The following is a 20,682-nucleotide window of genomic DNA, read 5'->3' as shown; positions in this document are numbered from 1 at the left end:
GTAAGTGTGGGCGGGCGTAGCGTATCGTTTTTACGCTACGCCACCGCAACTTAGAGAGGCAAGTGCTGTATTCACAAAGTACTTGCGTCCTAAGTTACGGTGGCGTAGCGTAAATGTGCCGGCGTAAGCGCGCCTAATTAAAATTGTGAAGAGGTGGGCGTGTTTTATGCTAATGAATCGTGACCCGACGTGATTGACGTTTTGAACGAACGGCGCATGCGCCGTCCGTGGATGTATCCCAGTGCGCATGCGTCGGATAGAATGCCTAAGATACGTCGAACACTGCTTATGACGTGAACGTAACTTACGCACAGCCCTACACAAACAACGTAAAAAGATACGCTTGTTCTGACGTCCATACTTTGCATGGGCTGCACCACCTAGAGACCTGCTTTATCTTTACCCAGGCGTATGTCTTACGTAAACGGCGTAGCTAAATGCGACGGGTGCACATACGTTCGTGAATCGGCGTATCTAGCTTATTTGCATATTCGATGTGGAAATCAACGGAAGCGCCACCTAGCGGCCAGCGTAAATATGCACCCAAGATACGACGGCGTAGGAGACTTACGCCGCTCGTATCTTGGCAGAATGTATGCGTAACTGATTCTATGAATCAGGTGCATACATACGACGGCGCTCATTCGGACTTACGACGGCGTATCTGGAGATACGCCGTCGTAAGTCTTTGTGAATCTGGGCCCTGGAGAACACCTTCTGCTTTACAAAATCCCGTTCCTCTTCTACTTTGAGCAATAAAAAGAAGTTCCCCACCCCTTGGTGACCACACATAAAGTGAAGAGAATCCTTCCTATTGGCTACTTATGCTCCCCATTGACTACTGGAGTTATTTTCTAATTTGGAAGCAATTTCTTTTGCTCTCACGAGCGTCCAATTTACATTACAAAGATAATTATTTCACAAAGTTTAATTAAAATCCATAAACTTTTTGAACACATCACTGCAGCTTTAATTTCTGCCTATACACAACCAATGCTCTGTGTATTGCAGAGTTTTCAGCTGCAGATGGCTGTGATCTCCCCTATCATCAGTCACCAATACACATCACAATTAGCCGAGGACACAAGATAAACTGATCTCACAGTCCTCGCTGAGATCCTTCAGAAATAATATGAGCTGATCAGAGTCCTGCAAGTCCGTTCCAACCTGTTGTGGAGATATTAATTATAGCCCAAGCTTAATCACCGCAGGACTCTAATGTGAGCCATTCATCAAATGGCGAGAGTTCAGGACTCATGGTTAGCAGAGGTTAGGAAGTGTTTAAGGGACATGAATACATCACTGACCTCCTAAAGAACAACATTCTAATTAAAAAGTGGGAGATAGTTTTTCACTTTTTTGAGACCGAGTACAAGTACCAATACTTTTTTTCAAGTACTCGCCGATACCGAATACCGATACTTTTTTAAAAAATTTTTTTTTTTACAGTGATATTTATTTATTTATTAAGAGGGGGGGGTAGTGGATTGTCAGTGTGTTTTTTTATTTTTTATTATTATTTACATTTTATTTTTTAAATCATTTATTGCAGGAACAGCACGAGGAGGAGGCGCGGCTTTTAAAAAAGGGACGCCCGCAGTCTGCATCCGGCGTATAAGACGACCCCCGATTTTTGAGCCAAATTTTTAAGTATAAAATGTCGTTTTATACGCCGGCAAATACGGTAATTGCATATGGAGGCTCCTGATGGCATTTCCAGCACAGTATGATGATGTCATCCTGCCCCTCACCATTTTTCAGCAGAAACGTCTCTACACCTCCAGCACCTACGGCCCCCTGGACCCCAAACTTGGCACACATTTTGGACAATTTCATGCTCCCAACTTTGTGGGAACAGTTTGGGGATGTTGCAACATGACTGCACACCAGTGCACAAAGCAAGGTCCATAAAGACATGGATGAGCGAGTTTGGAGTGGAGGAACTTGACTGGCCTGCACAGAGTCCTGACCTTAACCCGATTGAACACCTTTAGGATGAATTAGAGTGGAGACTGCGAGCCAGGCCTTCCCGTCCAACATTATTGCCCCTACCTCACAAATGCGCTTCTGGAAGAATGGTCAAACATTCCCATAGACACACTCCTAAACCTTGTGGACGACCTTCCCAGAAGAGTTAAAGCTGTTATAGCTGCAAAGGGAGGGCCACCTCAATATTGAACCCTACGGACTAAGACTAGGATATCATTAAAGTTCATGTGCGTGTAAAGGCAGGCGTCCCAATATTTTTTTGAAATAGAGATAGGGAGACTAAAAAATAAAGTCTTTAATGTTAAAAAAAAATAGATAAAGATAGGGAGACTTAAAACTATTGTAATACTCTGATTTCTAGCCATACACCTGCCTAAAACACAATCTTTACGTATATATTATGTTAGTAAGGCACAATAAGAAATTTAGATTTTCATTTGTTTTTGCAAAGTTCTCCATTGTCTTTGGCCTCATTGAGTTTACCTTCAGCAATGGGCTTACAGGCCATCTATTTATTGATTGATTGATTGATTGGTTGATTGCTTGATTATTGAGCTTAGTTAGGCGCCAAATGCCCACTGTGAATAATGAATGGCTGGAAAGTGTGGAAAGTGTTACCTGAATGGGTAGGCCACTTGGATGTCAATGCGGCGGTCGCTCTGGGTTCTGTTGGCGCAGTCCACGCTGACTCTTAGTTCTCCGGAGTAACCACCACATGTTGCAAATGCAAAGATTGCAAAAAGCTGAGGAAAGAAGGGACAATTTAATTAATCATACTTGTTAAAAGAACCTTGGATGAACTTAATGATAGTGGTCCTAAAGAGGGGGGTCCTCCCAGAAATGTAAGGAAAAGGGGGAACCCTTCACAATTACAGGCAGCACCTTCTCAATTCTGTAGCACTAACAGTGGCGGCTGGTGAAGTTTTTGGATGGGGGGGCGCAAGACTCCGCCCCTCCACGTTGGTCCCTCCCACTTCTAAATGCAAAGATTGCAAAAAGCTGAGGAAAGAAGGGACAATTTAATTAATCATACTTGTTAAAAGAACCTTGGATGAACTTAATGATAGTGGTCCTAAAGAGGGGGGTCCTCCCAGAAATGTAAGGAAAAGGGGGAACCCTTCACAATTACAGGCAGCACCTTCTCAATTCTGTAGCACTAACAGTGGCGGCTGGTGAAGTTTTTGGATGGGGGGGCGCAAGACTCCGCCCCTCCACGTTGGTCCCTCCCACTTCTAATAAGCCACACCCCTTATAGAATCCACCCACTCCGTCCCCTGTATTCCACTTGCTTCCACTCATAGTGTCAGGAGTATACAGCTCAGCATCACAGGACAGAGTATATAGCCCCAGCATCACAAATCATGGTATATAGCGCAGCCTTACAGATTGGCGCAAACAAATTAAAAAATGACACTGTTAGTAATGAAGGACTCTAAATAGGCAGGAGATTACCAGAGACTGCGGACATACTGCATTAGATTACCAGAGACTGCGGACATACTGCATTAGATTACCAGAGACTGCGGACATACTGCAGGAGATTACCAGAGACTGCGGACATACTGCAGGAGATTACCAGAGACTGCGACATACTGCAGGAGATTACCAGAGACTGCGACATACTGCATTAGATTACCAGAAACTGCAGACATACTGCAGGAGATTACCAGGGACTGCGGACATACTGCAGGAGATTACCAGGGACTGTGGATATACTGCACAAGATTACCAGAGACTGCGGACATACTGCACAAGATTACCAGATACTGCGGATATACGGCACAAGATTACCAGAGACTGCGGACATACTGCACAAGATTACCAGAGACTGCGGATATACTGCACAAGATTACCAGATACTGCGGAGATAATGCACAAGATTACCAGAGACTGCGAACATACTGCACTAGATTACCATAGACTGCAGAGATACTGCACAATATTACCAGAGACTGCGGACATACTGCATTAGATTACCAGAGACTGCGGACATACTGCATTAGATTACCAGAGACTGCGGACATACTGCATTAGATTACCAGAGACTGCGGACATACTGCATTAGATTACCAGATACTGCGGACATACTGCACAAGATTATCAGAGACTGCGGACATACTGCACAAGATTATCAGAGACTGCGGACATACTGCATTAGAGAACCCATAATTCTGTGAATTGTGGCCCTAATGAAAGACTTTGTGTAGGGGGTGAAGGTTGGTATTTTTGCAGAAATGTACATGTAAAATAAATTTTGTAAATAAGTGGGCATGGGGGGGGACTGAAGGCTGCTATTTTGGCAGAAATGTAAATAAAATCCGGTAAATAAGCGTGGGGGGTTGGGGGGGTGGGTAAAAATGGCCGCTATTTTGGCAGAAATGTACATTTAAAATAAATGACATTTGGTTAATAAGCGCCGGGGGGGGGGGGGGGGGTTGGGGGGATGGTAGTGATGGCTATAATTTTGGCAGAAATGTACATTTAAAATAAATGACATTTGTTTAATAAAGGGGGGGGAGGGGGAATGGTAGTGACGGCTATAATTTTGGAAGACATGCACATTTAAAATAAAAGACATTTAGTTAATAAGGGGGGGGGGGGGGTAGGTGGGGGAGTGGGTGACGGACGCTATTTCGGCGGCACATTAGAATAATGAGCAGAAGAGCAGAGGGGAATGTACATGTTACATGTACATGCTCCTCTGCTCATTAATCGTATGTGCTGCCGAAATAGCATCCGTCACCCCCCCCCCCTTATTAACTAAATGTCTTTTACAGTAAAAGACAGTCGGGGGGGGTGACGGATGCTATTTCGGCAGCACATACAATTAATGAGCAGAGGAGCATGTACATGTAACATGTACATTCCCCTCTGCTTCTCCTCCTCGTTATTGCCTGTTTGTTCTTCAGTACATTCCTCTCTGCTCCTCTGCTCACTAATCCTATGTGATGCCGAAATAGCGTCCATCACCCCCCTCACCCCCCCCCCCTCCCGCTTATTAACTAAATGTATTTTACTGTAAAAGACATTTAGTTAATAAGCGGGGGGGGGGGGGGGGGGTGACGGACGCTATTTCGGCATCACATAGGATTAGTGAGCAGAGGAGCAGAGAGGAATGTACTGAAGAACAAACAGGCAATAACGAGGACGGGGGGGGCAGGGGGATCGTGGCACTGGCAGCTACTTTTTCGGGACTCAGTAATGTAATTAGTCCCGAGGGGGGAGTAAAGATAAGAGGTGGAGGGGGATGCTGCTGCATACCTTAATGTCCCGGGAGTCTGGACCACACGGGCGCTGAGCTGCAGAGTGTGCCGACGTCACTTCCTGTACCTCGAGTGACGTCGGACTTGGATCAATAGCGCGTGCACCCGCTCGGCCATAATAATAAAGTCCATCGCGCCGGAAATTGTGGCGCGATGGAGAACGCCACAAAGGCATTTTTTGCCTTCCAATGTAGCGCCTCGCCTGCAATCTTGTGATTGCACAGACGTGGCGCTACCGCACTTTACTGTGCCCGGCGCCCGGCACAGTGCACATAAGGACCATATTTTTTTTCGTTTTTTTCTTAAAGCGGGGGTTCACCCTTAGAGGGCACTTTTCCCCCTTAGATTCCTGCTCGTTATTACTAGGGGAATCGGCTATTTATTTAAAAATATGTGCAGTACTTACCCGTTTACGAGACGCATCCTCTCCGTCGCTTCCGGGTATGGGCTTCGGGAATGGGCGTTCCTTCTTGATTGACAGGTTTCCGAGAGGCTTCCGACGGTCGCATCCATCGCGTCACGATTTTCCGAAAGAAGCCGAACGTCGGTGCGCAGGCGCAGTATAGAGCCGCACCGACGTTCGGCTTCTTTCGGCTACGAGTGACGCGATGGATGCGACCGTCAGAAGCCTCTCGGAAGAATGTCAATCAAGAAGGAACGCCCGCTCCCGAAGACCATACCCGGAAGCGACGGAAGAAGATGCAGCTCGAAAACGGGTAAGTACTGCACCTATTTTAATACAAATAGCCGATTCCCCTAGACCGAACGAGCAGGAATCTAGGGGAAGAAAAAATTTTTTTTTAGAAATGGGTGAACTCCCGCTTTAAAGGGACATGTTTAAAAAAAAAAAAAAAAAACATTTTTATTTATTTTTTTTATAATTTTTTTTTCTTTTACTGACTGGGGGAGGGGGGCGGCGCCCGGGCGCCCTCTATGGACGGGCCGCCACTGAGCACTAACACATATAGTTCAGTATAATATTCAATGACTCCCTAGATTTAAAGGGGGATATTCATAAAGCAATAATTGTGACAATCATCAAATATTCACTTCAGGGGAATCTTCCTGTTGCATGTGACACATTTACAGCTTTATAAAACTATCACACAGAGCTCCCGGTCCTGTCAGTCAGGGAGAGAAATGCTGATCTTCTGTTCATACAACGTATGAACAGAAGATCAGTAATTTCCCCTAGTGAGGCCACCCCCCCTACAGTTAGAACACACCCAGGGAACATACTTAACCCCTTCCCCGTCCCCTAGTGTTAACCTCTTCACTGCCAGAAGCATTTTTATAGTAATCCAATGCATTTTTGCAGGATCTCCTTCCTCCTGGCCTTGGTGGTATTGACACTCTCAGGCCCACGGAGGTACCTATCATACAGGGTCATGGCCCTGACAATGATGGCCCTCTCCTGTGGGGAGTAATTCAGCTTCCTCTTCTTCGCCGACATGGCTCCAAAAAACACACACCGACAAAAACCTACAAACACCAACAAACAACGGAACAAAAGCACCTTGCTTCGGGGGGGGGGGGACAAATGGATGTACTTTTGCACTGGACGGGCGCATGTTTGGGCGTATTTATTCCCTGAGCTTATCTCCCTAATTACCCCTGGCCTAGTTCGTATCTCTCTGATAACGCCTGGCCGAGTTCTGCGCATGCGCAGAGAGGCGCTGAACATAGTCAGCGTCACTGCGCATGCGTCGTCCGTTCGGCCCTTTATTTGCATGGGGTCTCGGCTCATTTCAATGGAACACGCCCACTTCCTTCCCACTTTCAATTACGCCTCGGAATTTACGTTGCGCCGGCGCAACGTTGTGCGCAAATACTATGAGGATACGGTACTTGCCTCTCTAAGTTGAGCTGGCGTAACGGAAATGAGATGCGCTACGCCGGTCTATATATGCGCCGATGTCCGTGGATCTGCCCCTATGTTTCTATATTTACACACATTATGAAAATACATGAATACAAACAGGCCACTAGCAGAGAAAATATCTCTAATCCATTTTTACCCATCAATGTTGCTGACCACAGTTTACTCTGTCTAATTGTAGGTATGATTCCGGGTCATTTCTCTCTTCACGCTCCGGTAAAAGTGTTTCTCAGCTTGTGTAACATAAGCTGCCAATACACTTCCTTTTCATGATCTTAGTGACAAAAACATCAATGACAATATCAATATCCAGAATGGGTGATATTACCAGAGATGTCACACACGTCTCCTTGCCATGGGATGGAAGAGATCTTTATACGGGGCTAGACGTAATATTCACTCTTTAATTGCAGGACACAGCTATGGGATTTATTAGGTAGTAAATCTGATTCTGATGTATGTTTCGAAGCATATAATAGGCTCAATGTATACATTTAGTTACAGCAATAAATCTACAGTCATTGAACTCTTGTCACTGGGAGAATTAAAGCAGTAATACTGTCCCATGGCTGAAGACAAACATACATCCTCCATTGATGTTCTATAATTACTGTTCAGTATAATAAGCGAGGGGGGGGGGGTTGGGGACCATCGGGCCCCTTACAGGTGTAATGCAAAAAATAAAGAAATATATATATATTTTTTTTAAACGGGAGCGGAGCCGGTCGGGCCTATAAGGGGCCCTTGGGACCATCGGGCCCCTTACAGGTGTAATGCAAAAAAAAAAATGGGAGGGAGGCCAGCCGGGCCTGTAAGGGGTGCCCTGTGGACCATCGGGCCCCTTACAGGTATAATGCAAAAAAAAAAAAAAACAGGACATGTCACTGATCGTCTGTTCCCTGTCATCGGGAACAGCGATCAGTGACATGTCACTCGTAGCCACGCCCCCTAACAGTTAGAAGCACTCCCTAGGTCACACTTAACCCCTTCAGCGCCCCCTACAGGTTAACCCCTTCACTGCCAGTGTAATTTTTACAGTATCAGTGCATTTTTTTTTAGCACTGATCGCTGTAAAAATGACAGTGGCCCCAAAATGGTGTCAAAAGTGTTTGATGTGTCCGCTATAATGTTCCAGTCACGATAAAAATTACTAGTAAAAAAAAAAATATTAATAAAAAGGCCATAAAACTATCCCCTATTTTGTAGACGCTATAACTTTTGCACAAACCAACCAATAAAGGCTTATTGCGATTTTCTTTACCAAAGATATGTAGAAGAATACATATCGGTCTAAACTGAGGAGAATTTTTTTTAAATATATATATTTTTTGGGGATATTTATTATAGCAAAAAGTTAAAAATATTGAATTTTTATTTTTTTTTGTTTATAGCGCAAAAAATAAAAACCACAGAAGTGATAAAATACCACCAAAAGAAAGCTCTATTTGTGGGAAAAAAAACGACGTCAAATTTTTTGGGAGCCACGGCGCAATTGTCAGTTAAAGCGACGCAGTGCCGAATCGCAAAAAGTGGCCTGGTCTTTGGCCAGCTAAATGGTCCAGGGCTGAAGTGGTTAAAGAAACCTTATCCTGCTTCTAACTAATACACTGTTTTACTTCCTCCATCAGTTCATCCCCCACAGCTATTACCTTTTGTATCAATTGACCCTCCCTTTTTAGATTGTAAGCTCTATTGAGCAGGGCCCTCTGATTCCTCTTGTACCAAATTGTACACTGTAATGTCTGCCTTTATTTTGTTAAGCGCTGCGCAAACTGTTGGCGCTATATAAAACCTGTATAATAATAAAAAAATAATGAACATGCAAACAAAATGTTTTCTGGATTCTCCCCCACTGACATGTTTCGCCCAGCAATCAGGCTTAATCGTTTTCATTTTCAGTGACCACTATCAATTCAATTTTCCAGTGATCACTGAAAATGTAATGCATCTGTGATTATATAAAGAGATTTGGGTAATACATTGGGGTAGTGTTGTATGTTCATTATTTTCTTATAAACATGATTATGTATTCTTTGAAAAGTGAATATTTATTTTATTTCACCTTATTAACTTTCTCTGCTCATTTTCAAAATCAAGGTCATTAACTCTGATTTACCAAACGATTATGCCGCGTACACACGACCGTTATTCATGTCATGCAAAAAAACAACGTTTTTCTCGACGTGATTTGTTGTGATTCCTCTCAAGCCTGCCTTGCATACAGACGTTTGTGAAAAAAAATGCTTGAGCAAAGCGCGGTGGCGTACAACACGTGCGACAGCACTATAAAGGGGAAGTTTCATTCGAATGGCGCTACCCTTGGGGCTGCTTTTGCTAATTTCCCCGTCTCATAACTTGCTTCTGAGCATGTGCGTTTTTTCCCCCTCGTAAAAGCGTACACACAAACATTTTTACAGTGTGAAAAAGAACGATGTGAAAAACGACGAGAAAAAATAGAGCGGGTTCTAAAAAATTTTAGCCCATTTTTCTTGACGAGAAAAATGCTCTGGCGCCTACACATGACCAATTTTCACGACCAATAAAAAAAATAGAATTTTTCTCGTCATGAAAAACGGTCGTGTGCATTAGAGCATTTTCACTTTCAACAGAAATTTTTGGTCAATAATTGTTTAAATGCTTTCATGATGGTACTACTTGATGTGTTAAGGTGGCCATAGATGGATCTAAATTCAACCGGTTCAGCAGGGATCGGACAAATTTCGATCCATGTGTGGCCCCTGCCACTCAACAGAAGTCATTTTTTCTTTTGACTTCTGTTGAATGAACTTTGTGGGAAAAAACTGCTCAATCAGCAGCTGCAGTCAATAGCTGCAGGAGTCTGAGGACTCCCTCCGCTGTCATAATACAATAGTAGAGTAGGGATGATTCCTCCATCCATCTCAAAAGAGTGCTTGGGGGAATGGGTTCAGTTTTGAGCAATGTATGACCAGCTTTAACGCCCTCCCATAGCCATAGGTCATCCTGTTACAGTGGGCCCCACACCAGGATAACGACTTTTCACCTGCCAGTGATATTTGTCGCGGCACTGACTACAAAGCTATTTTGAGAAAAGTAGCGTAAAACACTGATATTTTCCTCCACCAGTTCTTATTACACATTACACTTTACTTGCTTCATCAGAAGGCATTGAGAGAAAACAGCTGTATACTTTTTGAGGCCTCGCAGACTCATGGTCCAGTTCCAGTCTATAGGAGAGTTGTACTACGCAGAGGGCCCTAACATAGGGTTCCTGCCGCTGCCGCTGAGAAGGTTAGACCATATAGTCCACCAATCCACCCCTCTGAAGCCTCTTACACACGATAGGTAAAGCGGGAGTTCACCGATAAATGCTGTTTTTTACTCTTTTACCCTTAGTCTGATGCTAATTTAGTCTAGGGGAATCGGCTAGTTGTTTTAAAATCCGAGCATTACTTACCGTTGTAGAGGGCGATCTTCTCCGCCACTTCCGGGTATGGGTCTTTGGGAGCGGGCGTTCCTTCCTAATTGACAGTCTTCCGAAAGGCTTCCGACAGTCGCATCCATCGCGTCACGAGTAGCCGAAAGAAGCCGAACGTCGGTGCGGCTCTATAATGCGCCTGCGCACCGACGTTTGGCTACTTTCGGAAAACCGTGACGCGATGGATGCGACCGTCGGAAGCCTGTCGGAAGACTGTCAATCAAGAAGGAATGCCCAGTCCCGAAGACCCATACCCGGAAGTGGCGGAGAAGATCGCCCTCTACAATGGTAAGTACTGCTCGGATTTAAAACAACTAGCCGATTCCCCTAGACTAAATGAGCATCAGACTAAGGGTAAAAACAGGTTTTTACCGGTGAACCTCCGCTTTAACCAGAGGACAACGGTCTGAAGGACCGTTGTCCTAGGTTAACCGATGAAGCTGACTGATGGTCCATCGCGCCTACACACCATAGGTTAAATAACCGATCGTGTCAGAACGCGGTGACGTAAAACACAACGACGTGCTGAAAAAAACTAAGTTCAATGCTTCCAAGCATGCGTCGACTTGATTCTGAGCTTGCATGGATTTTTAACCGATGGTTGTGCCTACTAACGATCGGTTTTGACCTATCGGTTACCAATCCGTAGGTTAAATTTTAAAGCAAGTTGTCTTTTTTTTAACCTATGGTTAAATAACCTATGGGGCCCACACACGATCGGTTTTGACCGATGATAACGGTCCTTCAGACTGTTGTCCTCTGGTTAACCTATTGTGTGTACGAGGCCTAAAAGAACCTCCATTGCTGTGGTCCCCCTTCCTCCTTGCCCAAACTGGCTGCTTCTTCTTTTACTCGTCTCTCTCTGCCTTACTGAGAAAGTTACCATTTAGGCATAAACTTTGTTCTTTATTCCCATACACTGTGGGATTTTCACTTGCCAGTAAAACATGGCAACGCAAGTCTCAAAGCGATATCGCTCATCTAACTTTTGTAAGATTTTGTTGGGCTATGCTGTGGTGTCTCATACCTTTAGCTTATAATAGATCACAAATAAAGATAAATGGCTTGCTAATGGTCCTACTTCAGGGTCCCATCATGGTATGACCCTATCCCGAAAAAACATTACATCTGCCTATGTACGGTCCTTCTCTGACCCATGACCAGTCTCCAACTTCTAACTCTTCAAAGACTGACTCCGCCTTTCTCCACCCCGCTTAAAAGCCCCAGCTACAGGAACCTCAGAAGGCCACCATCGTAAGTTAACCACACATGAGCTTGAAATAAAAATACAAATGTCAGTAATGGCTCCTGCCTACAATCTTATGCCGCGTACACACGATCGCAAATTCCTGACAAGAAATGTTTGATGTGAGATTTTGGTAAGAAATTTCGACCGTGTGTAGGCTCCATCTGACTTTTTCTGTCGGAATTTCTGAGAGCAAAATTTTGGTAAGAAATTTCGACCGTGTGTAGGCTCCATCTGACTTTTTCTGTCGGAATTTCTGAGAGCAAAAATTTGAGAGCTGGTTCTCAATTTTTCCAACAAGAAATTCTGATTGTCTGTATGCAATTCGACGCACAAAAAAACACGCATGCTCGGTATCATTGTACTTCATTTTTCTCGGCTCGTTGTAGTGTTGCACGTCTCCGCGTTCTTGACGGTCGGAATTTTGTGTGACCGTGGGTATGCAACACAAGTTCACGGTTTTCTTGTCGGAATTTCCGATCATGTGTACGCGGCATTAGAAAATGAGTTGAAATAAAATGAAAAACGCTTTGCTTTTCAGAGCTGTTGGAAGGGTTTAGAGTCCCTGATCAGGGGTTCGTTTCATAGTAAATTCATACAGCCATTGAATGAGGAACTTCTAAAAAAATATTTGCAGTCCTCCTTCACTTACCTCATCCTTCCATTTTGCTTTTAAATGTCCTTATTTCTTCTGAGAAATCCTCACTTCCTGTTCTTCTGTCTGTAACTCCACACAGTAATGCAAGGCTTTCTCCCTGGGGTGGAGAAAGCCTCTTGAGGGGGCGAGCAGGAGTGTCAGGACGTGCACTAACACACAGCTCCTTTCTCTATCTGCAAAGTAGATAGTGTCCTGACACTCCTGCTCGCCCCCTCAAGAGGCTTTCTCCACACCAGGGAGAAAGCCTCGCATTACGGTGTGTAGTTACAGACAGAAGAACAGGAAGTGAGGATTTCTCAGAAGAAATAAGGACATTTAAAAGCAAAATGGAAGGATGAGGTAAGTGAAGGAGGACTGCACTAAGGTAAAGGAAGCTATTTAGGGAAAAAAAAAAATCCTTTACAACCCCTTTAAACATGACATTTAAAAAAATACACAGAAACCTTTAATATTGGAGTCAGAAACGTCCTCCATCGCATTTCATGGTATTATGTATATTACTACATGACAAATATGTGATTTACTCATTTCTACACGGAATCTTTTACCTGGAGAAACAATATTCTATAATATCCATCCAGCCTCCAGCCCTTTGTAAGAAAGATTCCAGATTACCTATTAAAAATACATGAAACATTTCTGAGCTTTTTTAAGGGCCTCTCCCGAAGCGACCACTAACTGCATTACCACTAATGGACTATTGATGTATTTCACTAGCTGCATTTATTTCAATAAATGATATTCTGTGATGAAACTTATCTAAAAAAGAAGAATAGCATGCTTTTTGTTTCATAGGTGTACAGTATTACACTCCTGTTTGTGAACTGAGAAAAATAAATTTATATGGTTGGTATAGTTTATGTAGCGCCCCCTTACTTTCAGTATGGGCACTATGCTAAAGTTAGTGGAGAATGGGAGAGTTACTTTGCTCCCATTCGTAATTTGTTTGAAATTTGGGACTTCTGTCATTCCAGAAATGTCCACTGGGTCAGTCTGTGGTCCAGGGATGCAATACCATCCCTGGCCAGCAGTTGGCATCAGAGGGATTCTGGCAGAGTAAGTTTCTCCAGCAGCCAATTAGAGGAGCTTTTTCCCTCGGGGGGCGTGCTGGAGAGGAGTATATCTGTGTCATGTGTTCTAAAATCTTCGCGGGGTCCCGGTTCCAGGTGTGGCATCCACCTTCAGGGTGCGCACATGCATGGACCCCGCCAGCGTGGTCCGCCTGGCCATGATTGCAGGCTACTTGGGACCTCATCCGGAGGTACCAGGGGACCCCAGTGACTTGCTGGGTTCCCGATTCCACTGAAAGGATCCCAGGCTGGGTGCCGTTCGATTGGGCAGTCGGTTTGAGGGGGACCCGGAGGCAGGTCGTCCAACAGAGCCTGAACAAACCAATTGGGGATCCGGTGACCAGAGTACTGACAGGTATGTTTGCTGTCATCTGGTGACCAATGCAGAAGTCTACTGGGAGGATTCGCTCCATTTATCTATCTAGCTCAGATACTGTAATTGGCCTGTGGCAGAGGCCTGTTCCTCCCTGAAATCCTAAGTGACATCTCGGCTGCCAGGCCTGTAGAAAGGGGTCGGTCCGGGGGCACTTTACCCACTCAGTTGGAGTGGCGACGAGTTACAAATTGGTACTATGCAGAGCAGTACCGACTGCTCTATCTAATATCCAGGCCTGATACTGCAAGGTTCTTCCTCTATATCTACTCATCAACTCTGTCCTTCCCAATCGATGTTGATGTTGGCCGTGTTGGCCTGGAAAATAAAGCATTGGAAAACCCCTTTATTCACTGTCTGGACCTTCGCTCACTGTTTGTCTCTACAATTGCACCCTTAGACAACGCCAGGGTAACTTAAATAGGCCGATCCCAAATCAAACAACGGCTCCTTCGGGGGTAGCGCTACATTTAATTAAGCTGAAGTTTAGATTTTGCATTCCCTGGTTCCTCCTCTTCCACTCATTAACCACTTAAAGCGGGGGTTCACCCAAAAAAAAAAATTTTCATTTTACACACATTAGATCCAGCATAGTAAGGGCATTTAAATTCAGCATTTTTTCTTTTTTTTTTTTTCCTCTGTACATACCTTTAGATTCTGTTTTTCTCCAGGGCTTCCAGGTTCCGATGACTGCAGGGCTGGGCGTTCCTATGCTTCCGTTGGATGATTGACGGCTTGTGAAACAGGTGACCTGTCGCACAACGAGCGTCACCAGATGTCAGGAAATACCAGAGCTGCGAGTCGGCACTATACGGCACCTGCGCAGTGAGCTCTACACGGCCGTATAGTGCCGACTCTTAGCTCGGGTATTTACGGAAATCTGGTGACACGCGTTGTGCGACAGGTCACCTGTTTCACAAGCCGTCAATCATCCAACGAAAGGATAGGAACGCCCAGTCCTGCAAGCATCGGAACCCTGAGGCTGGGATAGGAACGCCCAGTCTCTGAGAAATCACAACGCGGAAGCCCTGGACAAAATCAGGATATAAAGGTAAGTGCAGAGAAAAAAAAAAAAAAAAACATGCCGAAATGAAATGTCCTTACTATGCTGGCTCTAATGTAAAAAAAAAAAACGTTTTCCGGGTGAACCTCCACTTTAAGACGCGGACCAAAATGCAGGTAAAGGACCCGGCCAGTTTTTGCGATTCGGCACTGCGTCGCTTTAACTGACAATTTGGCTCCCAAACAAAATTGGCGTCCTTTTTTTCCTACAAATAGAGCTTTCTTTTGGTGGTATTTGATCACCTCTGCGGTTTTTATTTTTTGCGCTATAAACAAAAATAGAGCAACAATTTTGAAATAATAATAATAATAATAATAATAATAATAATAATAATAAATATCCCCCAAAAATATATAAAAAAAACTTTTTTTCCTCAGTTTAGGTCGATACATATTCTTCTACATATTTTTGGTAAAAAAAAAAAAAAATCGCAATAGGTGTTTATCGATTGGTTTGCGCAAAATTTATAGCGTTTACAAAATAGGGGATAGTTTTATTGCATTTTTATAAAAAAAAAATGTTTTACTACTAATGGCGGCGATCAGCGATTTTTTTCATGACTGCGACATTATGGCGGACACATCGGACAATTTTGACACATTTTTGGAACCATTGTCATTTTCACAGCAAAAAATGCTATAAAAATGCATTGTTTACTGTGAAAATGACAATTGCAGTTTAGGAGTTAACCACAAGGGGGCGCTGAAGGGGTTAAGTGTGACCTCATATGTGTTTCTAACTGTAGGGGGCGGGGCTGGATGTGTGACGTCAATGATCGCCTTTCCCTATATCAGGGAACAGACGATCAATGACAGCGCCACAGTGAAGAACGGGGAAGGTGTGTTTACACACAGCTCTCCCCGTTCTTCAGCTCCGGGGGCCGACTGCGGGACTCCGGCGGCGATCAGGCCCACGACCCGCGGCTGGACATTTAACAATCACGTACAGGTACGTGATTGTGCCCAGCCGTGACATTCTGCCGACGTATATCGGCGTTAGGCGGTCCTTAAGTGGTTAAGGGGAACCCCACGGCAAAATAATAAAAAAAAAGGCGTGGGGGTCCCCCCTCAAAATTCGAGCATGCAACCTGGCAGGCCGCAGGAAAAGGGGGGGACAAGAGAGCGCCCCCCCTCCTGAACCGTACCAAGATACATGCCCGCAACATGGGGAGGGTGCTTTGAAGGGTGCCCTACCCTACAATTGTATTCAGCATATGAATTGCTTTTATTTTGCATTGCTTTATTAAAATGTTCTCCACATCTACAAGCAATTGCAACCATTTTTTATTTTTAAAGGAAAAAAAGGTTAAACCACAAATATAAAAAATAATCATTGTAAGCACTGCTGTCAGTATTATAGTTTGTCCCATCCTTATCAATGCTGCTGGACAGCCGGGTCTGCATGCAAATGTAGAGAAAACCGTAAAAACAAAGGCCTGTGTAATAAAAACGATATATATACTAAATAATATCATTACTAGGATTACCCACATGTGGTTATCAAAATATATTTTTCACAATAGCAATTTGAAGCCTCAGATTTTTATTTGTTATACACCATATTTGAATATACTATTGATTGAAACCATTGGATCAGCAAAACACTAAACATTTCAGAAGAAGAGATTCAAATTAAAGACAGCTCCATTTTTTCTCTGCTAGTTTCACACTATTATATTTACTCATAGTAAAGTTCTTTCTGTCATTATCTAAAATGTCGTGCTCGCCCCCTCCCTTGGACTACGGGAGAGTCAGGACGCTCTCTATGTTGCAGATAGAGCAAGGAGCTGTGTGTAAGTGGGCGTCCTGACTCTCCAGTAGTCCAAGGGAGGAGGCGAGCACGACACTCCACACCAGGGAAAAGCCTTGCATTACGGTGTGGAGTTACAGACAGAAGAACAGGAAGTGAGGATTTCTCAGAAGAAATAAGGACATTTAAAAGCAAAATCGAAGAAAGAGGTAAGTGAACGAGGACTGCACTAAGGTAAAGAAAGCTATTTAGGAAAAAAAATGTTTACCTTTATGTAGCGCCTGTGTACTTTCAGTCCAGGTGCTATTTTAAATTTAGAGGGGGATGAGAGAGTTACTTGGCTCTCATCCTGTAAATTTGTGTAAATTGGGTCTCTGCCAGGCTGGGCTGCGCTGTGGTTTCATTCTGTGTTCCGGAGGTGCTTTTCCACCTCGGGGTGACAGATGGCGCCAGTGGGGTCCAGGCAGAGGTGCTTTTCTCCAGCAGCCAATCGGAGGGGTTTTTCCCTCGCGGGGCATGCTGGGGGAGGATATTTCTTGAGCAGACGCCTCAGGGCGGGGTTCTTGTTCCGGGTGCGGAACCCACCGTCAGGGAGTGCGCACATCACGGCCCCCCCGGCGATATGGCCTTCCAGGCCGGGGTGCATGTGCTACGCGGTGTTCTTGGTTCCGGGACCATGCTGGCCCGGAGCAACTGAAGCTATGGCGGGGCCCCAGTGATCTACTGGGTCCCCCAAATTTCTGAGGAAGATCCCAAGTGAGTTGTGCTGTTTGGTGGGGAGTCAGTCCGAGGAGAGCCCGGAGGCAGGCGATCCAACAGGGCCTCGACAATCCACCGGGGATCAAGGTGACCGGACATTGAGAGGTAGTCTGTTGCCAACCTGTCAGTCGGTGACCATTTGAGAGCTACCTGAGGGAGATTCTAATAAGGAGGATTTTCCTCACGATCTACATTCTGGAGAAGGGGCCTGTGGCAGAGGTCCCGTTCTGACCTTTATTTCTGCTAAGTCTGTTGCAGAGACTTATTTCTCCTCAAGTTTCCTCAGTGATACTCTGGCTGCCAGGTCGGTGTGAGAGGCCTGTCCAGATACACTATACCCACTCCGGCTGGAGTGGCGACGAAATAAAAGTGCCCCTAGAAGCAGGATTGCTTCCATGTCGTTCAAGCCTGAATCTGCAATTCTCCTCTTCACCCATCTTTTTCCTATCTACCTCAAGTTTATTGTTTGCCGTGTTGGGTGAAATAAAGCTACAAGAAAAGACACCTGCTGCTTGGACATTCCGTTATTGCTCTCATCATCTCATCATCATCATTACCCCTAGACGCTCACAGAGGTAATACGCCATCCTTAACCACTTCATTACTGGGCACTTAAACCCCCTTCGTGCCCAGACCAATTTTCAGCTTTTTGCGCTGACGCATTTTGAATGACTATTGCGCGGTCATACAACACTGTACCCAAATTATATTTTTATAATTTTTTCCCCACAAATAGAGCTTTCTTTTGGTGGTATTTGATCACCTCTGCGATTTTTTTTTTTTGCGCTATAAACAAAAAAAGACAGAAAATTTAGAAAAAAAACACAAGGGCCCAGATTCAAGTAGAATTGCGCGATATTTGCGGGGGAGCAGGGCAACGATTTTGCCCTGCGCCCCCGCAAATATTTTGCGCTGCCCTCGATTCACGGAGCAGTAGCTCCGTGAATTGCGAGGGCGCGCCGGCAAATTTGCCCGGCTTAAGCGCGCGCAAGTTAAATGATCCCGCCGGGGGCGGGAATCATTTAAATTAGGCGCGCTCCCGCGCCGAGCGTACAGCGCATGCTCCGTCGGGAAACTTTCCCGACGTGCATTGCGGCAAATGACGTCGCAAGGACGTCATTTGCTTCTAAGTGAATGTGAATGGCGTCCAGCGTACACGGCGCGGGAAGGTCGGCTATACTTTAGCATTGGCTGCCCCTACTATTAGAAGGGGCAGCCTTGCGCTAAAAGTAGCCGTACAGAAACTCCGTACCTGGCTTGCGCAGGGCCCGCGCAAGCTTGTGAATCAGTGGTAGTATGCAATTTGCATACTACACGCTGATACACAATGGGAGCGCCCCCTAGCGGCCCCCGCAAGAATGCAGCCTAAAATCTGCGAGGCATAAGAGCCTTATGCCGCGCAGATTTTAGCCTGCAGTCGGTGTAACGAGGTTCCTGAATCAGGAGCACTCGTTACACCGGAGCAAGTAAGCACTTGCGCTGCGTAACCTATGGTTGCGCGGGCGCAAGTGCTTCTTGAATCTGGGCCAATATTTTTTACTTTTTGTTATAATAATATCCCATTTTAAAAAAAAAAAGAAAAAAAATTTCCCTCGGTTTAGGCCGATACGTATTCTTCTACATATTTTTGTTAAAAAAAATCACAATAAGCGTATATTGATTGGTTTGCGCAAAAGTTATAGCGCCTACAAAATAGGGGATAGATTTATGATTTTTTTTAAAAAAAAATTTTTTTACTAGTAATGGCGGCGATTTGCGATTTTTTTGTCAGGCCTGCGATATTGCGGCGGACGTATCGAACACTTTTGACACAATTTTGGGACCATTCACATTTATACAGCGATCAGTGCTATAAAAATGCACTAATTACTGTATAAATGTGACTGGCAGTGAAGGGGTTAACACTAGGGGGTAAGGAAGGGGTTAAATGTATTCCCTCATTGTGTTCTTACTGTGTGGGGGGAGGGGACTGACTGGGGGAGGTGACCGATGCTGTGTCCCTATGTAAAGGGACACAGATCTGTCTCCTCTCTCCCCTGACAGCACGTGGAGCTCTGTGTTTACACACAGAGCTCCACGTCCTGCTGTGTCACTGACGATCGCGGGTGTCTGGCGGACATCGCGCCCGCCAGGCACTCGCATTGGCCTCCGAGCGATGCGCCGGGCACGTTGTTTCCCCGCTGCGCGCCCCCAGCGGCGCGCACGGGGAACAACAACAACAGGACGTCCACCCACCACTTGAGAGCCGCGCTGTGGACGTCTTTTGTCCATAGCGCGGATCCCAAGTGGTTAATCTAACCAGCGGCTGCTGCGGGGGTGAGCGATACATTTACAACCCCTTTAAGTGACTTTAGCATGTGTTGTGCATGACCATGTCACCATTGTAGTGGAATTAGAATGTAAGCTCCAGGGCCACAGACTGATGCAAAGGTTCTCTGTGAAGAAGTTTGGTATATGCTGGCGCTATCAGGGGAGACTTGAAATTAGACATGCCTGAGACACTTTTTACTAAACATTTCTTATCTCCCCAAATCTTTATGGCTGTGCAGTTGCTTGTTTCTTCACACTTCGGCTAGTATTCTAATTTAATGCATAATAAGCTTTAATAAGAAAACTCATAGCATTCTCATAGTTCTCCAGTGAACAATTAATATTTTTTCTGTGCACACACCACAAACAAACATTCTGTGGGTTAATTAGCCCAGGTTACACTTTCTGGGTAATTGTGCGCTCGGCTTCCTCTGTGTGTCAGTGAGCGAGCCTCAGACACGCGGCAGATGCTGAACAATACCTAGTAATGGTCCAGCCATTTATCTCTGAGTGATTTAACAACACTTCAGCACTGTTATCAATTATGGATGAAGAATACAGCTCTCTGGGTATAAATATTCAGTGTAACACTGAGCACTTAAACATTTAAAAATACGAGTGGAAAACCAAGGAAATGGCTGGCTTTTCAGGGGCTGTAAATAATAGATTAGATCAAATTTAGATTTTCTTATTTTCTTAGCAAAGGGTTAATCCAATCCCACCCAAACTTTCACTGAGGTTGAAGTAAATATCCAACAAAAGAAAGCAGAAACTGAAAAGACAGGTTCGTCAAAAAAGAAAAGATAAATAAACCACTTAAGCCCCGGACCATTATGCAGCTAAAGGAGCAGGCCCCTTTTTGCTAT

The 20,682-nt window shown here is 44.8% G+C and overlaps 1 protein-coding gene across 2 annotated transcripts in view; it reads right to left on the bottom strand.

Annotated features, from left to right (window-relative positions):
* Nucleotides 1-20,682, bottom strand: part of SYNPR (synaptoporin) — a 186,056-nt gene that overhangs the window by 49,652 nt on the left and 115,722 nt on the right. For both annotated transcript variants that reach the window (XM_040359167.1, XM_040359168.1), the window contains one exon: nucleotides 2,608-2,732. In XM_040359167.1, the coding sequence (XP_040215101.1) occupies nucleotides 2,608-2,732 (125 nt within the window). The remainder of the gene's footprint in view (nucleotides 1-2,607; nucleotides 2,733-20,682) is intronic.

Source organism: Rana temporaria, chromosome 7, assembly GCF_905171775.1.
Source record: "Rana temporaria chromosome 7, aRanTem1.1, whole genome shotgun sequence".
Taxonomy (NCBI): domain Eukaryota; kingdom Metazoa; phylum Chordata; class Amphibia; order Anura; family Ranidae; genus Rana; species Rana temporaria.
This window is presented reverse-complemented; position numbering and strand designations above follow the sequence as displayed.